The 21,788-nt window shown below is 66.0% G+C and overlaps 1 protein-coding gene across 2 annotated transcripts; it reads left to right on the top strand.

The window, feature by feature from the left end:
- The first annotated feature begins 10 nt into the window (after window positions 1-10).
- Window positions 11-20,833, top strand: KIF5A (kinesin family member 5A). 2 transcript variants are annotated; one of them, XM_069806126.1, is made up of 29 exons: window positions 11-761; window positions 3,500-3,587; window positions 4,057-4,130; window positions 4,234-4,338; window positions 4,449-4,497; window positions 4,800-4,855; window positions 4,953-5,040; window positions 5,791-5,915; window positions 6,304-6,408; window positions 6,515-6,663; window positions 7,371-7,519; window positions 7,604-7,812; window positions 8,072-8,140; window positions 8,737-8,943; window positions 10,176-10,322; window positions 11,045-11,233; window positions 11,971-12,088; window positions 12,181-12,248; window positions 12,774-12,880; window positions 13,328-13,429; window positions 14,357-14,417; window positions 14,500-14,571; window positions 15,174-15,278; window positions 17,179-17,395; window positions 18,807-18,927; window positions 19,325-19,395; window positions 19,508-19,535; window positions 19,625-19,719; window positions 20,398-20,833. In XM_069806126.1, the coding sequence occupies exons 1-28, from the start codon at window positions 633-635 to the stop codon at window positions 19,701-19,703; spliced, it is 3,087 nt and encodes a 1,028-aa protein (XP_069662227.1). In that variant the 5' UTR covers window positions 11-632; the 3' UTR covers window positions 19,704-19,719; window positions 20,398-20,833. The 2 variants fall into 2 exon arrangements, with proteins under 2 accessions (XP_069662227.1, XP_069662226.1); XM_069806125.1 differs by having other exon boundaries at window positions 12-761; window positions 12,771-12,880.
- The last annotated feature ends 955 nt before the right edge of the window (window positions 20,834-21,788 follow it).

Here is a 21,788-nt window from a genome sequence, read left to right as displayed (position 1 = left end):
CCCCCCCAACACCCGGTACCGGGGCTGCAGTGGCGACAGCAGCGCGGTCACTGGAGCAGGGGGCAGCAGGAGCGCTGCGGAGCATCCCCCCCCCGGCGCCGCCCTCCCTCCCGCATCCTGCATCCCTGGGTACCACTCGGCAGCCCTGGGCAGCATCCTGCATCTTTGAGCAGCATCCTGCATCTTTGAGCAGCATCCTGCATCCCTGGGTACCACTCGGCATCCCTGGGTACCAGCCGGCATCCCTGGGCAACATCCTGCATCCTCGAGCAGCATCCTGCATCCCTGGGTACCAGCCGGCATCCCTGGGCAGCATCCTGCATCCTTGGGTACCACCCAGCATCCCTGGGCAGAATCCTGCATCCCTGGGCAGCATCCTGCATCCTTGGGTACCACCCAGCATCCCTGGGTACCACCCAGCATCCCCGGGTAACATCCTGCATCCCTGGGTACCGCTCGACCCTTAGGTTGTAAGCAGCATCCCTGGGTACCACCCGTATCGCCGGGTGACATCCCACACCCTTGGGGACCAGCAGCACCCTTGGGGCCCCCCTACTCCGGCTCCCCTCACCCCCCCAAACTCTTCTCGACTCTCCCACCCCCCCGGGCGCCCCCCCCCCCCGCCCACCGCCATGGCCGAGCCCAGCACCGAGTGCAGCATCAAGGTCCTGTGCCGGTTCCGGCCCCTCAACCCGGCGGAGATTCTGCGGGGGGACAAATTCCTGCCCGTCTTCCAGGGGGACGACAGCGTGGTGGTGGGGGTGAGTGCGGGGGGGGGGGGCACAGGGATACCCCCCCCTCCCAGCCTTGGGGAGGGGGGCAGGGATGGGGACATAGCTGGAGGAGCGAGGGGGGGGCGGGAATAGTCAGGTTGAGGGTGTATCAGACCTGGGGGGGGGTGACAGTCAGCTGGGGGCGGACAGAGCTTATTTGGGGGGGGGGGGATCGCCCTGGGTGTGGTCGGTGCCCAAATGGGCCCAGACCCCCCCCCCGGGGCGTTTCCCCTGCCCCCCTCTCCCCCCCGCATGCCCCTCCCTTACCCCCCCCCCCCCCATTCCTTTTCTAAGGTTCCCGGCACTCCCAGTTTCCTCCAGTCTGGCCCAGTGCCGGGCGGGGGGGTGGGGTGGGGTGTGTTTACAATGAGCGGAGACGCCCTGACCTCCGGGGGGGGGCACAATCGGGCCCTGAGGACAGCACCGGGGCGGGGGGGGGGTTGCCGCATATCCTGCCCCCCCCCCCGCTGCGGCCCGGCCCTTTGTTAAGTGGTGAAGCCGGGGGGGGGGGGGGGCTCAGGGACCGCAGCCAAGAACCCCAATATAACGCCCCCCCCCCATAACGCCCCCCCCTTCCTTGCACGGGGCCGTATATGGGGGGGTGGGTGTCTCCAGCCGGGCCTGGGCACCCCGGTCCTGAGATGGGGGGGTCCCAGGGAAAGGTGGGGAATCCTTGGGGTGGGGGGGGTAGCGGGGTCCCCCCCTGGGGGTACAGTGGGGCTGAGGGGTACGTGGGGGTGGGGGCTGTGCCGTCTCCGTGGGTGGTAGTGTGTCGCTGTGCGGTTGTGCCGGCGCAATGCGGGGTGTTGCGTGGGACGGTTGTGCGGGGTGGGGGGGGGTGGGGGGGGCGGGGGTGAGCGGCGGGGGCTGCGTGGGGTGCTTGTGCGTGGGGGGGCGGGTTAGTGGGGGGGGGTGTTCGTGACCATCAGTGGGCAGGGTGGGGCGGTTGTCCCTGCGCCGTGCTGCGGCGATTGCGGGGGCCCGGGGAGGGGAGGGGGGACGGACTGGTGTCGCCGGTTGTCCCCGTGTCCGTGTGTCCCGGTGTCCGTGTGTCCCGGTGTCCCTGTGTCCCCGTGTCCGTGTGTCCCCGCGGTGGCTGCGGTGGTTCAGCACCGAGGCCTGGACAGCTCCCGGAAGGGGTCGGGGGGGGCGGGAGTGGGCGGGGGAGAACGGGGTGGAGGGGTATACGGGGGAGGGGGCGGGGGTGTATGGGGGTCTATGGGGGTGTATGGGGGGGCTGGGGGTCTATGGGGGTCTGTGGGGGCCTATGGGGGTGGAGGGGGGGCTGGGGATGTATGGGGGTTGGAGGTGTATGGGAGTCTATGGGGGGCTGGGGGCCTCTGGGGGGGGGCTGAGGGGTATATGGGGGTCTATGAGGATCTATGGGGGGTCTATGGAAGTCTATAGGAGGGCTGAGGGGTCTATGGAGGTCTATGGGGGGCGGCGGGGTCTATGGGGGCCTATGGGGTTGGAGGGGGGCAGAGGGGTCTATGGGGGTCTATGAGGATCCAGGGGGGGTCTATGGAGGTCTGTAGGAGGGCTGCAGGGTCGATGGGGGTCTGTGGGGGTGGAGGAGGGGCTTGGGATGTATGGGGGTTGGAGGTGTATGGGAGTCTATGGGGGGCTGGGGGGTCTATGGGGGTCTATGGGGGTCTATAGGGTGGCTGAGGTGTCTATGGGGGTCTATGGAGGTCTATGGGAGGGCTGAGGGCTCTATGGGGTTCTATGGGGGGCTGTGGGGTCTATGGGGGCCTATGGGGTTCTATGGGGGGCTGGTGGTCTATTGGGCTGGCAGGGATGGGGACATATGGGGGTGTATGGGGCTGTATGCTGTGGTTGGAGATCTGTGGGGGTCTATGGGTGGTATATATAGATCTATGAGTGTGTATAGGGGGCTGGGAGACTATGGGGGCCTATGGGGGGGCTGAGGGGTCTATGGGGGTCTATGGAGATCTATGGGACTCTATGGGAGATCTGGGGATGTATGGGGCTGTATGAGGGACCAGGAGGTCTATGGGGGTGTATGGAGGGGCTGAGGGATTTATGGGGGTGTATGGGGCTGTATGGGGACACTCTGGGTCTATGAGTATGTATAGAGAGCTGAGGGGTCTGTGGGGGTGTATGGGGGGATTGGGGGTTTATGGGGTCCTATGGGGGCCTGTAGAAGGGCTGAGGGATCTATGGGGGTGTACGGAGCTATATGGCGAGACTGTGGGTCTATGAGTATGTATGGGGAGCTGAGGGGTCTGTGGGGAGTATATGGGGGTAGGGGGGGTTGGGGGTATATGGGAATCTGTAGGGAGGTTATAGGGGACTCTATGGAGTTCTGGGGGTCTGTGAGGGTGTATGGAGAGTGTATGGGGGCTGGGGGTCTAGGAGGGTGTATGGGGTCTGAAGGTATGTGGGGGTATATGGAGAGTGTGAAGTCTATGGGGGTGTAGGGGGAGTGTATATGGGGGTCTGGGGTAGATGTGGCTATTGGGGGGCTCTGGTGGGTGTACGGGTACATGGGAGTGTATGGGGCATATATGGGGTTCTGGGGGTATGGGGGGTATGAGGGGATCGGGGCTGTGTGAGAGGCCCCCTGCAACTTCCCACCTCCCTTACTGGGATTTGCTAGAACTTACTGGTCCCCCTGCAAGGGGAGCCCTGAGGCTGGCACAGCCCCCAGCACCTTGTGGGGGTCCCTTCTGGCCACTGACCCCCATGTCCTCCCCCCCACCCAGGGCAAACCCTATGTCTTTGACCGCGTCTTCCCCCCCAACACCACCCAGGAGCAGGTCTACCATGCCTGTGCCATGCAGATCGTCAAGGGTGAGGGCTGGGGCCTTGTGGGGGGGCCCGGGGGGGGGCCTCTGGGGGGGTCCTAGCTGGAGAACCCTCCTCTGGGGACACCCAGATCCATGGAGACATTGGAGGGTGCTGGGAGGAGACAGGGGCAGGTTGAGGGGTGACACTGGCAGGGGGAGATGCACAGGGGGTCCCTGGGGGTGTCCAGCAGGTCTTGGGGTCTCTGCAAGACTTTGGGGGTGTCACTGCAATCTCCAGGGGTTCTGGGGGTATCTGTGAAGTCCTTCAGGGTGTCTCAGGGGTCCTTGTGCATCGCTGGGGGTCTTGGAGGTGAGCTCAGGTGCCTAGGGGGGATCAGGGAGTCCTTGAGGATCTCAGGGGAGTCCCTTGGGGTTTGGGGGGGTGTCTGTGAGGTCCCTGAGGGTCCTGGGATTCCTTGGGGGTTCCTGGGAGTCCTGGAGGGGCTTCTGCCCACCCTCACTCCTCCCCACAGATGTGCTGGCTGGGTACAACGGCACCATCTTCGCCTACGGGCAGACGTCATCGGGCAAGACTCACACCATGGAGGTGAGCGGGCCAGGGGGGGCTTTGGGTGGGGGGCAGCATCCCCTGGGCCTGGCATGCCCCTGGGTGCTCACCCCTCACCCCTCCAATCCCCTGCCACCCCCAGGGCAAGCTGCACGATCCCCAGCAGATGGGCATCATCCCACGCATCGCCCAGGACATCTTCAACCACATCTACGCCATGGACGAGAACCTTGAGTTCCACATCAAGGTGGGGACTGGGACAGAGTGGGAGGGACTGGGAGGGACTGGGAGCACTGGGAGGACTGGGAGGTCGGGTCCCGACCCCCCCCCCCAACACCCCCAATTCCCTCCTACTAGGTTTCTTACTTTGAAATTTATCTGGACAAGATCCGGGACCTGCTGGACAGTGAGTTGGGGGAGGCACTGGGAGATACTGGGTGGGTATTGGGATGCACTGGGGGCACTGAGAAGCTTGGAGGCACTGGGGAGCACTGGGAGGCCCTGGATGGATACTGGGGAGCACTGGGAGTCGGTGGAAGGGTATGAGGGAGCACTGGGAGGCCCTGGATGGATACTGGGGAGCACTGGGAGTCGGTGGAAGGGTATGAAGGAGCACTGGGAGGCATTGGATGGCAATGGGAACTCCTAGGGCGTGTTGGGGGGTCACGTCCCCCCAGCCCCCTCACCCCATGCCCCCCCCCCCCCCAGTGACCAAGACCAACCTGTCGGTGCACGAAGACAAGAACCGGGTTCCCTATGTCAAGGTGAGGAGTGGCTCAGAGGGTGCCTTGGGTGGGGGACCCCAAGGGGCACCCCCAGAGTGGGGGCTGGGGCCTCACCCCCCCCACCCTGCACCCACAGGGCTGCACCGAGCGCTTCGTCTCCAGCCCCGAGGAGATTCTGGATGTGATCGATGAGGGGAAATCCAACCGGCATGTGGCTGTCACTAGTGAGTGCCCTGGGGACATGGGGGGGGGGCAGGCGATGGTGGGGGCGGGCAGAGTGGGGTGGGGGGATCACTGCTATGCAGGGTACTGTGGGGTGTCTGGGGTGCTGGGGAGTTCTGGGGTACCATGGGGGTCCCTGCGGTGCTGGAGGGGTCATTGAGGCAACATAGGGGTCCCTGGGATACTGGGGGGGGGGTCTGGGGCACCATGGGGGTCCCTGGGGCACCGTGAGGGTCCCTAGGGCATCACGGGGGTCCCTGCAGCCTCATGGGGTCCTTGGAGCATTGTGGGGTCCCTGGGGTGCTGTAGGGCCCCTGGGGTGCTGTAGAGGTCATTGGGCCACCATGGGGGTTCAAGGGGCATTGGAGGGGTCCCTGGGATGCTGTAGGGTCCCTGGGGTGCTGTAGGAGTCATTGGGGTGCCATGGGGATCCCTGGAGTATTGTGGGGGTCCCTGCGGTACTGTAGAGATCATTGGGTTCCCTGGGACATCATGGGGTCCCTGGGGCATTTTGGAGTCCCTGGGGCATTTTGGGGTCCCTGGGGTTCTGTAGGGTCCCTGGGGTGCTGTAGAGGTCACAGGGCTCCCACGGAGTTCCTGGGGAATCCTGGGGGCCCTGGAGTGCAGTGGGGGACTCCTGGGGGCACTGTGGGGTCTCTGGGGCATCGTGGGGTGCTGCAGTGGTCCCACGGGGGTGCGGGGGTCCCCGGGAGCTGGAGGCATGGGTGTGCAGCCTCTCCCCATGCCCGCAGACATGAACGAGCACAGCTCCCGCAGCCACAGCATCTTCCTCATCAACATCAAGCAGGAGAACGTGGAGACGGAGCAGAAGCTCAGCGGGAAGCTCTACCTGGTCGACCTGGCCGGGAGCGAGAAGGTCAGGGGGTCCCCAGCACTGAGGGACCCTGAGGGGCTTGGGCTGGGAGGGTTCTGGTGTGGGGGGGTCATCTTTGGGGGACCCTGGGCTTGGGTATGTGGGATTGGGGGGTCTCTGGGGCAACTTGGGAGGAGGATGTCCCCAAGGGGGACATTGGGAGGGTGGGAGTCTGTAGGCTGTGGGACATTGGGGTTAGGGGTCTTCAGGCTGGGGTGGGGGTCTTTGGATGAAGGCCCTCTGGATTGGGGATCTCTGGGGATCTACTGGCTGGTGGCATCCTTGGGTTTGGGGGTCTTGGAGGGGTTCTTGGGCTGGGGGTGTCAGTGGGGTGGAGGTCCCTGGGGTAGGGGTGGCCCCATGGGGGTCTCTGAGCTGCCTGGCCCCACAGGTCAGCAAGACGGGGGCTGAGGGGGCCGTGCTGGATGAAGCCAAGAACATCAACAAGTCGCTGTCGGCGCTGGGCAACGTCATCTCGGCCCTGGCCGAGGGCACGGTGAGAGCCCATGTGTTCCCCCTGCCAGCCCCCCCACCTCTGCTCTGCCCCATGGACCCTGGGGCTTGGGGGGGACCATGCTGAGCTCCTGTGCCCCCCCCCGCAGAAGGCCTACGTGCCCTACCGGGACAGCAAGATGACAAGGATCCTGCAGGACTCACTGGGGGGGAACTGCCGCACCACCATGTTCATCTGCTGCTCCCCCTCCAGCTACAACGATGCCGAAACCAAGTCCACCCTCATGTTTGGGCAGAGGTAGGGGAGGGGCCAGGGGGTATCGGGGTGCCCCTGCACCCCTCTGCACCCCTCTGCACCTCAGCTGCACCCCAGCTGCACCCCATGCACCCGTTGTGTCCCAACTGTATCTCAACTGCACACCATGTACCCGTTGCACCCGAACTGCACTTTAACAACACCCATTGCACCCCAACTTCACCCCATGCACCCATTGCACTCCAACAGCACCCCATGCACCCCAGTTGCACCCTATGCACCCATTGCACCCCAACAGCACCCATGGCACCCCAATTTCACCCCATGCACCTGTTGTACCCCAAGAGCACCCCATGCACCCCAACTGCACCCTATGCACCCTTTGCACCCCAACTGCACCCCATGTATCCACTGAAAACTGGCTGCACCCCGACAGCACCCATTGCACCTCAACAGCACCCCATGCTCCTGTTGTACCCCAACTGCACCCCATGGGCTCATTGCAACCTGACTTCACCCCATGCACCCCAAGCACCCATTGCACCCCAACTGCACCCCAACTGCATCCCCCGCACCCCCTGAGGGGGAAAAGAGGCTGCATTGGGGGTCCCCAGACCTGGGAGGGGAGTGGGGGCAAGGTGGACCCTGAGATGAGTGGGCACCCTCAGGGGTGTCCCTGCGGGAGGCTGCCTGGAAAGGGGGAGCAGGAGGGGTCCCGGCTGAACGATGTCCCCCCCATCTCCATCCAGGGCCAAGACTATCAAGAACACGGCATCGGTGAACCTGGAGCTGACGGCCGAGCAGTGGAAGAAGAAGTACGAGAAGGAGAAGGAGAAGAACAAGGCGCTGAAGGAGACCATCGGGAAGCTGGAGGCCGAGCTGAGCCGCTGGCGGAGTGGTGAGGGGGGACCCTGGCATCTGGGAGGGGACCCCATCCACCTCGTCCCAGCACTAAATGGGGAAACTGAGGCCGTGTCCCTAGGTGAGGCCGTGCCGGAGACGGAGCAGCTGAGCGGGGCCGAGGCGGAGGCTGGGACAGGCGAGGGGATGGGTGAGGGGACAGGGACAGGACCCTCCGACGAGACCCCCCTCAACGACAACAGCTCCTCCATCGTCATCCACATCTCTGATGAGGAGCGCCGCAAGTACGAGGAGGAGATCCGCAAGCTCTACAAGCAGCTGGATGACAAGGTGGGGACCCCCCCCAGACCCCTCCCTGGGTCCTCTGGGGACCCCCAAAGACCCCTCTAGACCTGCCAGGGACCCCCCAGGACCCCTGAGACTCCCCAGGACCCTTGGGAACCTCCTAGGGCCCCCAGCATCCCCCAGGACGCTCAGCATCCCAGGATGCCCAGGATCTCCTGGCAGCCTCCAGGACCCCCCCGAGGCCCCCCCTCCGCCCCCAGCCCCTTGGGGCTGGCCGGTGCGGACCCTCCTGTCCTCCCCCCAGGACGATGAGATCAACCAGCAGAGCCAAATCATGGAGAAGCTCAAGCAACAGATGCTGGACCAGGAGGAGGTGAGCCCCCCCCCCAGCCCCCATGGCCCCCCATCTCCATCTGACTGACCCTGGAACCCGCTGGTGGGACCCTGGAATGATCCCCCTGGGCCCCCACCCAGACCGCCTGGGACCCGCTTGGACCCCCACCCTGACCACTTGGACACCTCCACCCTGAGTACTTGGACCCCCCGCTATGACCCCTGGGACTCCCACCCTGACCTCACTGGGACCCATCTGGGACCCCCGCTATGACCCCTGGGACCCTCACCCTGACCTCCTGGATTCCCCTGGGACCCCCTGGATTCCCCTGGGACCCCTGCTATGACCCCCAGGACACCTCTGGGAGCCCCACCCTGACTCCCTGGACCCTTTCACCCTGAACCCCTGGGACCCCTCAACCTGACCCCACCAGGACCCCTCTGGGACCTCCTGGGACTCATCTAGGACCCCCACCCTGACTCCCTGGACCCCTCCACCCTGAGTCCCTGGGACCCCCCAACCTGACCCTGCTGGAACCACTCTGGGACTCCTCCCCAGGACCCCCCTGGTCCCCTCCACCCTGACCCCTGGGACCCCTCTGGGACCCCCCACCCTGACCCTCTGGACCCCCCCAGGTGCTGGCGGCGGCACGGGGGGGTGGGGAGGCGGCGCGGCGGGAGCTGGCAGCACTGCGTGCCGAGCATGGGGCAGCCCGTGCCGAGGTGGCCGAGGTGCTGGCGGCACTGGAGGAGCTGGCACGCAGCTACGACCGCAAGGCGCAGGAGGCCGAGGACACTGGCCGCCACAACCGCCGGCTGGCTGACGAGCTGGCTCGCACTGAGGTGACCCCCCCGGGACCCCCACCTGGGACCCCTGGCAGGCACCTAATGGGGATTCCTGACAGGACCCTACTGGGAACCCCCATGGGCACCCAACTGGGATCCCTACTGAGAACCCCGCCCCGGGAACCCCAAAGTGTCTCCTCAACTGGGAACCCCACTAGGACCCTACTGGGAATCCCCATGGGCACCCAACTGGGATCCCTACTGAGATCCCCCCCCCAGGAACCCCAAAGTGGCTCCTCAACTGGGAAACCCACTAGGACCCTACTGGGAACCCTTATGGGCACCCAACTGGGATCTCTACTGAGATCCCTCCCCAGGAATCCCAAAGTGGCTCCTCAACTGGGAACCCCACTGGGAAACCTGCTGGTGACCTGCAGTGTCCCACTGGGACCCCACTGGGAACCTTGTCTGGCAAATGGGACACAGACTAGGAAACAATTGGGACCCCCATCAGCACCCTAGCTGGGCCCCCCAGAGCCAGGGCCCCTCCAAACTGGGACCCCCACACCAGGACCACACTGGGACCCCCAGCCTCTGAACCAGCAAACCCCAGAGCCCAGACCCCCAGGTCCAAACTGGGACTCCCAGACACAAACTGGGATGCTTTGGGCCAGGGATCCACTGAAAAAGAAGCCTCAGACCTGGGAGCCCCCTAAACCCCAAACCAGACACCAAAGAGGGGGACCCCAAACAAGAACCCCACCCCCCCCAAACCAGACTCCAAAGAGTGGCCCCCCCACCCCAAACTCACCCCAAAGAGGGGACCCCACCCACCCCTCAAACCAGATCCCAAAGAGGAGACCCCCTGTCCCGAAACCAGACCCCAAAGAGGGGACGCCCCCCATAAAATCAGACCCCAAAGAGGGGATGCCCCCCAAACCAGACCCCAAAGAGAGACACCCCCAAACCAGATCCCAAACTGGGAAACTCTCTCCTTAAACTGGGATGCCAGACTGGGGGAACAAGAGGACCACTCTGTGGGTGGAGTGGGTGAGATCCTGGGATGCTGGGGGGGTACTGGGGGATGTCAGGGTGGGGGGTGCTGGTGTGCTGGGGGTGCCAGGGAGGGGGATACTGGGGCAAGGTGTGCCGGGGTGCCAGGGTGGGGGATCCCAGGTGGGGTGCTGGGGCTGCCAGGGGTGCTGGGGGGGGTGCTGGGTGTACTGGGTGTGCTAGGTGTGCCAGGGTGGGGGGTACTGGGGGGGTGCCAGGCCGTGCCGTGCCCACAGGCGACGACGCTGTCGCTGGAGACGGAGCTGCAGCGGGTGCGGGACCTGGGGGGACAGCAGCGCAAGCGGGCGGCCGAGGTGCTCAACGGGCTGATGAAGGACCTGAGCGAGTTCAGCCTCATCGTGGGCAACGGCGAGATCAAGCTGGTGAGGGGGGGACACACCCCTGGCAGGCTGCACCCATGGGTGGGATGTCCCTGTGCCGTGCTGTGCCATGCCAGGCTGCACCTGTGGGGGTGTCATGCCGTGCCCGTGCCGTGTCACACCACGCCATACCCGTGTGTGCAACGTGTTCGTGCCGTGCTGTGCCCGAGCCATGGCATGCCAAACCCATGTATGTGCCGTGCCCGTGCCGTGCCATGCTGTAGCCACATGCCTGATGCGCCTGTGACATGCTGTGCCCATGCCGTACCCATGCTGTGCCATATCCATGTGTGTGCTGTGCCTGTGCCATGCCATACCATACCCTGTGTGTGCCGTACCCACACTGTGCCATGCCTGTGCTGTGCTGACCCACGTGCTGTGCCGTACCCATGCCATGCTATATCCATGTGTGGTACGTGCCCATACCACGCCGTGCCATGCTATACCCACACCATGCCATACTCCGCTGTGCCATGCCGTGCCCCTGCCCGTGCCATGCCGTACCCATGTGTGTGCCATACTCATGCCGTGCCGTACCCACGCCATATCATACTATGCCATGCTGACCCGTGTGCCGTGCCATACCCCTGCATGTGCTGCGTCCATGCCGTGCCATACCCATGTGTGGTACATGCCCATGCCGTGCCGTGCCCATGCCATGCCACACCATACTATGCCATGCCATGCCACGCTGACCCGTGTGCTGTGCCCATGCCCGTGCCCAGCCGGTGGAGGTCAGCGGGGCCATCGAGGAGGAGTTCACCGTCGCCCGGCTCTACATCAGCAAGATCAAGTCGGAGGTGAAGTCGGTGGTGAAGCGGTGCCGGCAGCTGGAGAACCTGCAGGTGGAGTGCCACCGCAAGATGGAGGTGACCGGGCGCGAGCTCTCCTCCTGCCAGCTCCTCATCTCCCAGGTGGGCTGGGGACAGGAATGACAGGGGACCTCCTGGGAGCAATACCACCGCCGTGGGGACCCCGGGGTTTGGTGGTCTGGGGTTTGGTGATCCTGGGGTTTGGTGGCCCCAGGGTTCTGTGACCCTGGGGTTTGGTGGCCCCAGGGCTGGGTGACCTCAGATTTTGGTGGACCCAGGGTTTGGTGATCTTGGGGTTTGCTGGCTGCAGGGTTTGGTGGCTGCAAGGTTTGGTGATGCAAGGGTTTGGTGGCCGAAGGATTTGGTGACCCCAGGTCTTGGTGGCTCTGGGATTTAGTGACCCCAGAGTTTGGTGCCCCGAGGGTTCAGTGTCCCCAGGGTTGGGTGTTCCCAGGGCTTGGTGGCCAAAGGATTTGGTGACCCCAGGGCTTGGTGACCCAAGGGTTCAATGTCCCCAGGGTTTGGTGTTCCCAGAGTTTGGTGTCCCAAGGGTTTGGTGGCCCTGGGACTTGGTGACCCTGGGGTTTGGTGGCCCTGGGGTCTGCTGACCACAGGGTTTGGTGATCCTGGGGTTTGGTGACCCCAGAGTTTGGTGTTCCCGGGGTTTGTTGACCCTGGGGTTTGATGGCCCTGGGACTTGGTGACCCCACGGTTTGATGACCCAGGGGTTTGATGACCCTGTGATTCAGTGATAGGGTGGCCCTGGGGGTGGTGGTGGGGTGGTATCCACGTGCCCCCAGCCGGGGGGGGGTGTCAGTGGCTGAGACTGGTCCCCGCAGCACGAGGCGAAGATCCGCTCGCTGACGGAGTACACGCAGACGGTGGAGCTGAAGAAGCGGCACCTGGAAGAGTCGTACGATGCCCTGAGCGAGGAGCTGGCCCGGCTGCAGGCCCAGGGTGAGGGGGGCTGGGGGGAGCACACGACACAGGGGGGCTGGGGGGGGTGGTCTCCCCGGTTTGTCGCCCTCAACGTGAGCTCCGGCCTGCAGAGACGGCGCAGGGGGTGGTCCGGAAGGAGCGGGAGCAGGATGAGACCCAGGACACCGATGAGGTCAAGGTGAGAGGGTGCTGGGGAAGCAAGGTGATGGGAGGAGGGGCAGGGTGCCCCTGGGGGTCACTGGGGGGTGTCCAGGGTCCCTGAAGGGTGTAGGGGGCCTGGGGGGGGGGGGTGCAGTTGGGGGTCCTTATGGCACGTGGGGTGTCCTAGAGATGGGGTGGGGGTCCCTGGGGTGCTGGGTGATGCTGGGGGTCCTGGGCGTGCTGGGCATCCACAGGGTGCTGGGGAGGTTGGGATGTGTTGGGGGTCCCCGGGAGGTGCTGGAGGATGCTGGGGATTCCCAGGAGGCGTTGGTGTCCCAGGAGTGCTGGGGGTCCCTGAGAGGAGTGGGGGTCCCAGGGGTGCTGGGGGTCCCTGGGGAGGCATTGGGGTCCCAAGGGTGCTGGGGTTCCCTGGGAGATGTTGGATTCCAGGGGTGCTGGGGGTCCCTGGGGAGGTGTTGGGGTGCTGGGGGTCCCCGGGAGGAGTTGGGGGCCGGGGGTACGGGGGTCCCTGTGCCTGGGCTGAGGACGGCGGGTGCAGAAGGCGCTGGAGCTGCAGCTGGAGAGCCAGCGGGAAGCCCAGCACAAGCAGCTGGCGCGGCTGCGGGACGAGGTCAACGAGAGGCAGAAAACCATCGACGAGCTGCGGGAGTGAGTGGCCCCGGCCCCGGCCCCCTCCCCGTCCTCGTCCCCAACCCCATTGCTGTCCCTGTTCCCAAATTTGACCTTGACTCCGATCTCATCCCTGACTCCAACCCCATCGGTGACCCCATCCCTGTCCCCGACTCTGAAACCGTTCTCGTCCCCGACCCTGACCTCAGCCTTGACCCTGTCCCTGTCCCCAACCCCATCCCTGTTCCCAACCCTGTTCCCATCCCCAATCCTGACCCTGTCCCCAACCCCGACCCCATCCTTGACCCCCAACCCTGACCCCATCATCTCCCCAACCCCAACCTTGACCCTGTCCCTGACCCCGAATGACCCCAGCCCCCATCCCTGTCCCCATCCCTGGCTGGACTGGGGGGCGGCAGAGACTGTCCCCCCCATGGGTCTGTCTGTCCATCTGTCCCCATGACTGTCCATCCGTCCATCCCACAGCCTGAACCAGAAGCTGGAGCTGGAGCTGGAGAAGCTGCGTGCGGAGCACGAGGCGCTGCGGAGTGAGGAGCGGGCCAAGGCCGCCCGGCTGCAGGAGCTCACGTGAGACCCCCCCCCCCCCCCTCAGCCCCCCACCCCAGGGGTCCCCCGGACCCCAACCCCCCCTCCCACTGACACCCCTGGGACCCCTCAGAGCCACAACATCCACCTCCATGCCTGGGAGTCCTGGTCCCCCCCCCCACGATGTCCCCCTTGACATCTCCAGGACCCCCCCTCCCATCTCTCCTGGGACCCCCCATCATCACTGGGACCCCACCCCACAGGGACACCCCCAGGACCCTGCACTACCTCCAGGAGCCCTGGGACCCCCAACACCCCCAGGAGCCTTGGGGACCTCCCCATCACCCCTGGACCCCCCATCACCCCTGCCCCACCCCCCCCTCACCCCTGGGACCCCACCACCACCCCTGGGACCCCCAACATCACTGGGACACCACCCTCACACCCAGGAGGACACCCCCGGGACCCCCTCATCACCCCTGGGACCCCTGACATCACCCCTGGGACCCTCCCCCCAGGACCCTGCACTACTTCCAGGAGCTCTGGGACCCCCAACACCCCCAGGAGCCTTGGGGACCTCCCCATCACTCCTGGACCTGCCCCATCACCCCTGGGACCCCCCCCATGAGGACACCCCCCCCAGGACCCTGCACCTGCTCCAGAAGCCCTGGGACCCCCAATACCCCCAGGACCCTTGGGGACCCCCCCAGGACCCTCAACATCACCAGGACCCCCCACTCCATGGGGACACCCCTTAAGACCCTGCACTGCCTTGGGGTCCCCCCAGCCCCCCAAAAAGACCCCTGAGGCCCCTCCAAGCCTCCAGGAGCCCTCAGCACCCTCCCCCCCAGCATCCTTGTGCCTCCCCTGAGACCCCCCCAACCTCCCCTCCATCCTTGGAGTGACCCCCCCCAACCTTGGGGTGACCCCCCACACCCCTGCGGTGACCCCCCCCATATCTCCCCCCAGATTTCTCTATGAGCGCCACGAGCAGTCCAAGCAGGACCTCAAGGGTCTGGAGGAGACCGTGGTAAGTGGGGGGGGGGCATCTGGGGGGGGTTGGGGGGGTCTGGGGGTCACCGTGCACCCCCTCAACCCTGCCCCCCCCCCAGGCCCGTGAACTCCAGACCCTCCACAACTTGCGCAAGCTGTTTGTTCAAGACGTCACGACTCGAGTCAAGAAAGTGAGGGGGGGGCAAAAGGGGGGGTAAAAATTGGGGGGTGAAAATAGAGAGGGTAGGGGGAAAGAGTGGGGTCAGAGCTGGGAGGGGAAGGGGGGGCTGTAAGGGGAGGGAGGGGGGTCTTGGCCTGGGGGGGGTCCAAGCGTTGGTTGGGGGTCCCGGCTTAGGTGTGGGGGGGTCCCAGCTTGGGCATCGTGGGGGGGCCCTGGCTTAGGTTGGGGGGTCTCAGGCCAGCATCATGGGGGGGGTGGCAGCCTGGGTTGGGGTGCCAGGCCAGGTTGGGGGGTGCCAGGCCATGTTGGAGGTGCCAACCTGGGTTGGGGGGGTCTGATCCTGGGTTGGGGGGGGGTCTAATCCCTGTTTGGGGGGGGCTGCCAGCCTATGTTGGGGGTGCCAACTCAGGTTGGGGGGGTCTGATCCCTGTTTGAGGGGAGTGCCAGCCCAGGGTGGGGGAACCAGCCTAGTTTGGGGGTACCAACCCAGGTTAGGGGGGCATGATCCCCAGTTGGGGGGTGCCAGCCCAGACTGGGGGGGTGCCAGCCCGGGTTGGGGGTGCCAGCCCAGTGGGGGGGGGTGTCCCTCCATGTCCCCCCCACCCCCTGCAGAGCGCAGAGCTGGAGCCTGAGGACAGTGGGGGGCTGCACTCCCAGAAGCAGAAGATTTCCTTTCTTGAGAACAACCTGGAGCAGCTTACAAAGGTTCACAAACAGGTGGGCGGGGGGGGAAAGGGGGGGGGGCCCCCTCCAGCCCCCCTATACTGCAAGCCCCCCCCCTTGGCATCACCCCCCCCCCCAGCGCCCTGCTCCATCCTGCTCCCCCCTTTCCATCCTGGGCTCCCCCCCCAAAGACCCTCTGGGGGTAGCATGGCCAAGGGGGGGGCACACGCTGATGCCTGCTCTGTTGCCCCCCCCCCCCTTCGCTGCCTCCTCCCTAGCTGGATCTCTGGGTATCCAAGGTACCGCGACCCCCCCCTCCCAGCCACCCACACGAGCAGGACACGCGTGGGGGGGGTCCCCCCACTTCCCCCCCCCCCGGGAAGGATGGATGTGGGGCAGGGGGATTACCCCCCCCGGCCACCCAGAGCCCCCCCAGTTTTGCAGTGGAGGGAGGGGCACTGGCCTGACCACCACTTTCCTGCCCCCCCCCCGCCTGCTGCCCCCCCCCCGCCTGCTGCCCCCCCCCCCGCCTGCCTGTGGTGCCCCCCCCCAGCTCACTACCTGTGTCCCCCCCACACTGCATGTGGCCATGGGGGGCTGGGACCCCCCACCAGGCACTTCTGGGGGGCTGGGACATCCCCCCCCCCCTTCCTGACACTGCTGGGGGGCGGGTGAGGGTGGCCTGGGTGGGTGCTGGTAACCAGTGGTGGGTGCTGGTAACCAGTGGTGGGTGCTGGTGGGTGCTGGTGGGGCTGTCGGTGCAGCGGCTGGTGCTGGGGGGGTGCAGGAGGTACCCCAGTGCGGGCAGGTGTCTCAGGGACAGTGGGTGCTCTGGTGCCAATGGGTGCCCCAGCGCTGGTGGGTACCCAATACTGGTGGGTGCCCAGTACTGGTGGGTGCTAATGGGTGCCCCAGTGCCAATGGGTGTCCTGGTGTGGGTGAGTGATTTGGTGCCGGTGGGTGCTCCAGTGCCAGCAGCTGCCCCTGTGCCGATGGGTGCTGGATGCCTGTTGTGAGTGGGTGCCCAATGCTGATGGGTGCTGGGTGTTGCTGGGTGCCCATTGCGAGTGGGTGCCCAATGCTGATGGGTGCTGGGTGCCTGTTCTGAGTGGGTGCCCAATGCTGATGGGTGCTGGGTGTCACTGGGTGCTCGTTATGAGTGGGTGCCCAATGCTGATGGGTGCTGGGTGTTGCTGGGTGCCCATTGCGAGTGGGTGCCCAATGCTGATGGGTGCCGGGTGCCCAATGCTGATGGGTGCCGGGTGCCCATTGCGAGTGGGTGCCCAATGCTGATGGGTGCCGGGTGCCTGTTGTGAGTGGGTGCCCAATGCCACTGGGTGTCACTGGATGCCTCTTGTGAGTGGGTGCCCAATGCTGGTGGGTGCCGGGTGCCCATTGCGAGTGGGTGCCCAATGCTGATGGGTGCCGGGTGCCTGTTGTGAGTGGGTGCCCAATGCCACTGGGTGTCACTGGATGCCTCTTGTGAGTGGGTGCCCAATGCTGGTGGGTGCTGGGTGTCCGTTGTGAGTGGGTGCCCAATGCTGATGGGTGCCGGGTGTCCGTTGTGAGTGGGTGCCCAATGCTGATGGGTGCCGGGTGTCCGTTGTGAGTGGGTGCCCAATGCTGATGGGTACTGGGTGTCCGTTGTGAGTGGGTGCCCAATGCTGATGGGTGCCGGGTGTCACCGGGTGCCCACTGTGAGTGGGTCCCCCATTACCGATGGGTGCCCCAATGCCGGCGGGTGCCTATCACCACCGGGTCCCTAGTACCGCTGGGTCCCTCTTGTGAGTGGGTACACCGGTGCCGGTTGCGGGTGGGTGTCCCCCCCCCACCACCCACTACCCCGCTATCGACAAACCCCCTGCCCGATGCTGGCGGTTCCCAACGGGCGCTGCCGAGCGCAGGTAGGTGGGTGCAGGTGGGCGGGTGGGTGGGCTGACGGGGGGTCGCGCAGCTGGTCCGTGACAATGCAGACCTGCGCTGCGAGCTTCCGAAGCTGGAGAAACGCTTGCGGGCTACGGCTGGGCGAGTGCAGGCCCTGGAGGGTGCTCTGAGGGAGGCCAAGGAGGGTGCTCGCCTCGACAAGCGTCGCTACCAGCAAGAGGTGGAACGCATCAGGGAGGCCGTCAGGGCACGGGGGGCCGCCCGCCGCACCCACAGCGCCCACATTGGTACGGGGGGGGGGGTGGCCGGGGTGCGGGGTGGGTACGGGTATATGGGGTCCGAGGGGTGCAGGGGGTGTCTGGGGTGCAGGGTGGGCATGGGGTATGGGGGTGTAGGGGGTGTAGTGGGTGCTTGGGGTGCAGGGTGGGTATGGGGGAGATGGGGTGCAAGGGTGAGCACGGGTATATGGGGTGCGAGGGGTGCAGGGGGTGTCTGGGGTGCAGGGTGGGTAGGGTGCAGGGTGGGTATGGGGAGAGGGGGTGTAGGGGGTGTAGTGGGTGCCTGGGGTGCGGGGTGGGTATGGAGGAGCTGGAGTGCAAGGGTGGGCACAGGTATATGGGGTCCGAGGGGTGCAGGGGGTGTCTGGGGTGCAGGGTGGGCATGGGGTATGGGGGTGTAGGGGGTGTAGTGGGTGCTTGGGGTGCAGGGTGGGTATGGTGGAGATGGGGTGCAAGGGTGAGCACAGGTATATGGGGTGCGAGGGGTGCAGGGGGTGTCTGGGGTGCAGGGTGGGTAGGGTGCAGGGTGGGTATGGGGAGAGGGGGTGTAGTGGGTGCCTGGGGTGCAGGGTGGGTATGGAGGAGCTGGAGTGCAAGGGTGGGCACGGGTATATGGGGTCCGAGGGGTGCAGGGGGTGTCTGGGGTGCAGGGTGGGCATGGGGTATGGGGGTGTAGGGGGTGTAGTGGGTGCTTGGGGTGCAGGGTGGGTATGGTGGAGATGGGGTGCAAGGGTGGGCACGGGTATATGGGGTGCGAGGGGTGCAGGGTGGGCACGGGGGAGCTGGGGTTTAAGGGGTGTCTGGGGTGCAGGGTGGGCACGGGTATATGGGGTGTCTGGGGTGCAGGGTGGGTAGGGTGCAGGGTGGGCATGGGGAGAGGGGGTGTAGGGGGTGTAGTGGGTGCCTGGGGTGCAAGGGTGGGCATGGGTACATGGGGTACAAGGGATGCAGGGTGGGCATGGGGAGGGGGGTGAGAGGTGTAGGGGGTATAGGGGGTGCCTGGGGTGCAAGGGTGGGTATGGGGTAGATGGGGTGCAAGGGTGGGCACAGGTATATGGGGTGCGAGGGGTGCAGGGGGTGTCTGGGGTGCAGGTTGGGCATGGGTATATGAGGTGCAAGGGGTGCAGGGTGGGTACAGGTATATGGGGTGCAGAGTGGGCACGGGGGGGCGTGTAGGGGGTCCTGGGGGTGCAGGGTGGGCACAAGCACCTGGCACGCACTAGGGCGCATGAGGTACAGAGCAGGCGCAGGGACCAGGGGTGCAGGGTGGGCACAGGCGCCTGGCATGCTCTGGGGTGCACGGGGTGCGCAGGGGCAGGGGAGCCTGGCCCGGGGGGTGGCACAGACACTTGGGGGGGGCACCCCAGGAGACCCCAGGGTGTCAGCCAGCACCCCTCAGCCCCCCCTGTCCCCCCCCCAGCCAAGCCAGTGCGACCAGGGCAGGTGCCAGCGGCGTCACCCACCGGCCTCAGCTACACCAACAGCCTCTTCCAGGGGTACCCCGGGGGGGGGGCCCTGCCCGGCCCCGGCCCCCAGGGCCTGTAAGTAGTGGGGGGGGGCACGGGGGGGCTGGGCATGGCAGGGGGGGCCATGGGGGGGCTCCTGGGGGGAGGGTGGGGAGGGCATGGAGGGGTGCAGGGAGAGATTGGGGGGGGGGCATGGGGAGATTCAGGGGGCAAAGAATAGGGGGGGATGGGGGGTGCGGGGGGGGGCAACAGGGGACAGGGCGTGGGGGATCCATGGGATGCTGGGGACAGGGCTGGGGGGGCAAAAGGGGGTGCAGTGACATGGGGGGGGTACAGGGGTTATGGGGGGGGCACAGGGCTTCTGGGGGGATGGAGGAGTGCAGGGGATGGGGTGTCCCCCCCCCGCAGTGCCAGCAGTGCCCAGGGGGTCTCAAGGCCTCTGTCTCCCCCAATCCTTGTGTGCCCCCCCCAGCTTTGCCAGCGGCCCCACCACGCTCTCCAGCAGCCCCCCGGACACCTACCAGCAGCTCAACGTGGATAATGGTGAGGGGGGGCCCTGGGAGGGGGTGTGGGGGGGTCCCCAGTTGTGGAATGGGGGCATGGAGGGGAGGATGTCCCCATAACCCCCCCCTGGAGCTGCTGCTCTTTCTTGCAGGGAACATGACAGATATCAATGATAACAGGTAAGGGGGGTTGGGGGGGGCTGTGGCTGGGGGGGTCTCAGGGCCGGGGGGGGGCCAGGCCCAGGCTGACCCCCGTGTGTCCCCCCCAGGAGTGACCTGTCCTGCGCCTGCGAGGCCGAAGAGCAATCCAAGCTCTTCCCCCTGCGCCAGGAGACGGCGGCCAGCTAATGCCCCCCCCCGCCAGGTACTGGGGACCCCCCCCCAGTTCCTCAGGTGCCCCCCGGGGACCCCCATATCACCCCCCCATATCTTTTGGGTTCCCCCTGCATCCCTTGAGCCCCCCCATCCCCTTGGGACCCCAAATCCCTTGTGCCCCCCCCATCCCTTGGGTGCCCCCATATCCCTTGGGTCCCCAAATCTCACATGTGTCCCCCCCCAGAGGGCTCCCACCATCCCCTAGGGACCCCCCACATCCCCTGGGACCACCCCCATCCCCCAGACCCCCTCCCCATCTCTTGGGTGCCCCTGAATCCCTATCCCCCCCCAATCCCAGACTCCCCCCACCATCCCATGGGAGCCCCCAAGACCCTGCACCCCCCCAGACCCCCCCAGATGCCTTGCGTGCCCCCACATCCCTTGGGTCCCCAAATCTCACGTGTCCCTCCCCGGAGGGCACCCACCATCCCCTCGGGACCCCGCACATCCCCTGGAGCCCCCCCTCCATCCCATGGGTGCCCCCAAGTCCCTGCCCCCCCAGTCCCCACCACATCCCTTGGGTCCCCCCCACCCAGAGCCCTGCAAGTCCTGGGGTCCCCCAACATCTCTCAGGGACCTCACAGCACCCTGGGGTCCCCCATATCCCTCGGGGACACCCTTGGGGGGGGGTGTCCGTGCCCCCCAACCCCTCCTGTCCCCCCCGCAGGTCCCACCGGACCCGTCTCCGCTCGCATGTCCCGGTGTCACCTCCGTGTCCTGTGTGCTCGCCGCCACGCTCGCCCCGTCCTCACCCACGGCGGGGGGGGGGTCGTCCCTGGGGGGGGGGGTCGTCTCCCTCCTCAGGACCACCCCCCCCCTTTCCTGGAACCCCCCCACTCTCCTGGGGGGGGCCCAGCCGGGGCTGGGGGTGCTGCCCGGGGTCCGCTTCGAGATGCCTTAAGCCGATACCTGGAGGAATGTCTGGGCCCCCCCACTCCGGCGTCAGCCCCCCCAAGTGGGGGTCAACCCCCCAAATAGGGGGTCACCCCCCCCGAGGAGAGGGGGGGGTGTCAGCCCCCCCCCCCCCCCTCCTTGCACCCCCGCCCCCCCGGGTCCCTTCGCTTGGCACCTTGGCTGTGCCCCCCCCCAACCCACCCAGGGACCCACTGTGCCCCCCCATCCCCCCGTGTTGGGGGGGGTCCCTCGGGGCCCAGGCCCCCCCCCCCCCGTGTCCCCCCCCTCCCCCTCCCCAACGCTGCACGTCCCGCCCCAGCACCCCTGGGAGCGGCTCAATAAAGGCCAGAGATGCTGAGAGGAGCCTGGGGGGGAATTTGGGGGGAATTTGGGGGGAATTGGGGGGTCGGGGGGGGGGTCGGGGCAGCCCCGCAGCCTCAGTTTCCCCAGTTGGAGCGGGACCCATGGAGCACACGGCACTGCTATAGGGAACCCATGGCACCCTATGGGGAAGGGATGTCACTATGGAGGGAGCGAGCGCCTGATGGGGAACACGTGGGCCCTGGAGCAAGCACATGTCCCCTATAGGGGTCCTACACGTCCCCTATAGGCATCCCACACTCGTCCCCTATAGGGATCACATGTCCCCTATACGGAGCACATGTCCTCTATAGGGATCACACACACACACAGATCCCCTATAGGCATCCCACATGTCTCCTATAGGTAGCCCACATATCTCTTATATAGATCACACACACACAGGTCCCCATAGCGGTCCCACACATTCCCTATAGCATCCCACATGTTCCCTACAGGGATCACACCCACACATCCCCTATAGAGATCCCACATGTCCCCTGTAAAGATTCCCCACTCATTCCCTATAGGTAGTACACATCTCCTATAGGGATCCCCCCCCCCAAAGATCCCCTATAGGCATCCCACATGTCCCCTATAGGTATCCCACACATCCCTATATGGAGCACACACACACATCCCCTATAGGGATCCCACATGTTCCGTATAGGGATCCCACACAGGTCCCCTATAGGGATCACACACAGATTCCCTATAGAGATCACCCACCCACCCGTCCCCTATAGGGATCCCACTCGTCCCCTGTAGGGATCCTATACACATCCCCTATATGGATCACACGTC

This window comes from Haliaeetus albicilla, chromosome 18 (assembly GCF_947461875.1).
Source record: "Haliaeetus albicilla chromosome 18, bHalAlb1.1, whole genome shotgun sequence".
NCBI classification, from domain to species: domain Eukaryota; kingdom Metazoa; phylum Chordata; class Aves; order Accipitriformes; family Accipitridae; genus Haliaeetus; species Haliaeetus albicilla.
This window is presented reverse-complemented; position numbering and strand designations above follow the sequence as displayed.

What these genes read in the sequence shown, in the direction of transcription:
- KIF5A (XM_069806125.1), top strand. Translation starts at nt 633, where the DNA reads ATGGCCGAGCCCAGCACCGAGTGCAGCATCAAGGTCCTGTGCCGGTTC. An exon ending in ACCCTCATGTTTGGGCAGAG is followed by an intron (nt 6,664 to 7,370) that starts GTAGGGGAGGGG and finishes ATCTCCATCCAG; the next exon opens with GGCCAAGACTATCAAGAACA. An exon ending in GCTGAGCCGCTGGCGGAGTG is followed by an intron (nt 7,520 to 7,603) that starts GTGAGGGGGGAC and finishes CCGTGTCCCTAG; the next exon opens with GTGAGGCCGTGCCGGAGACG.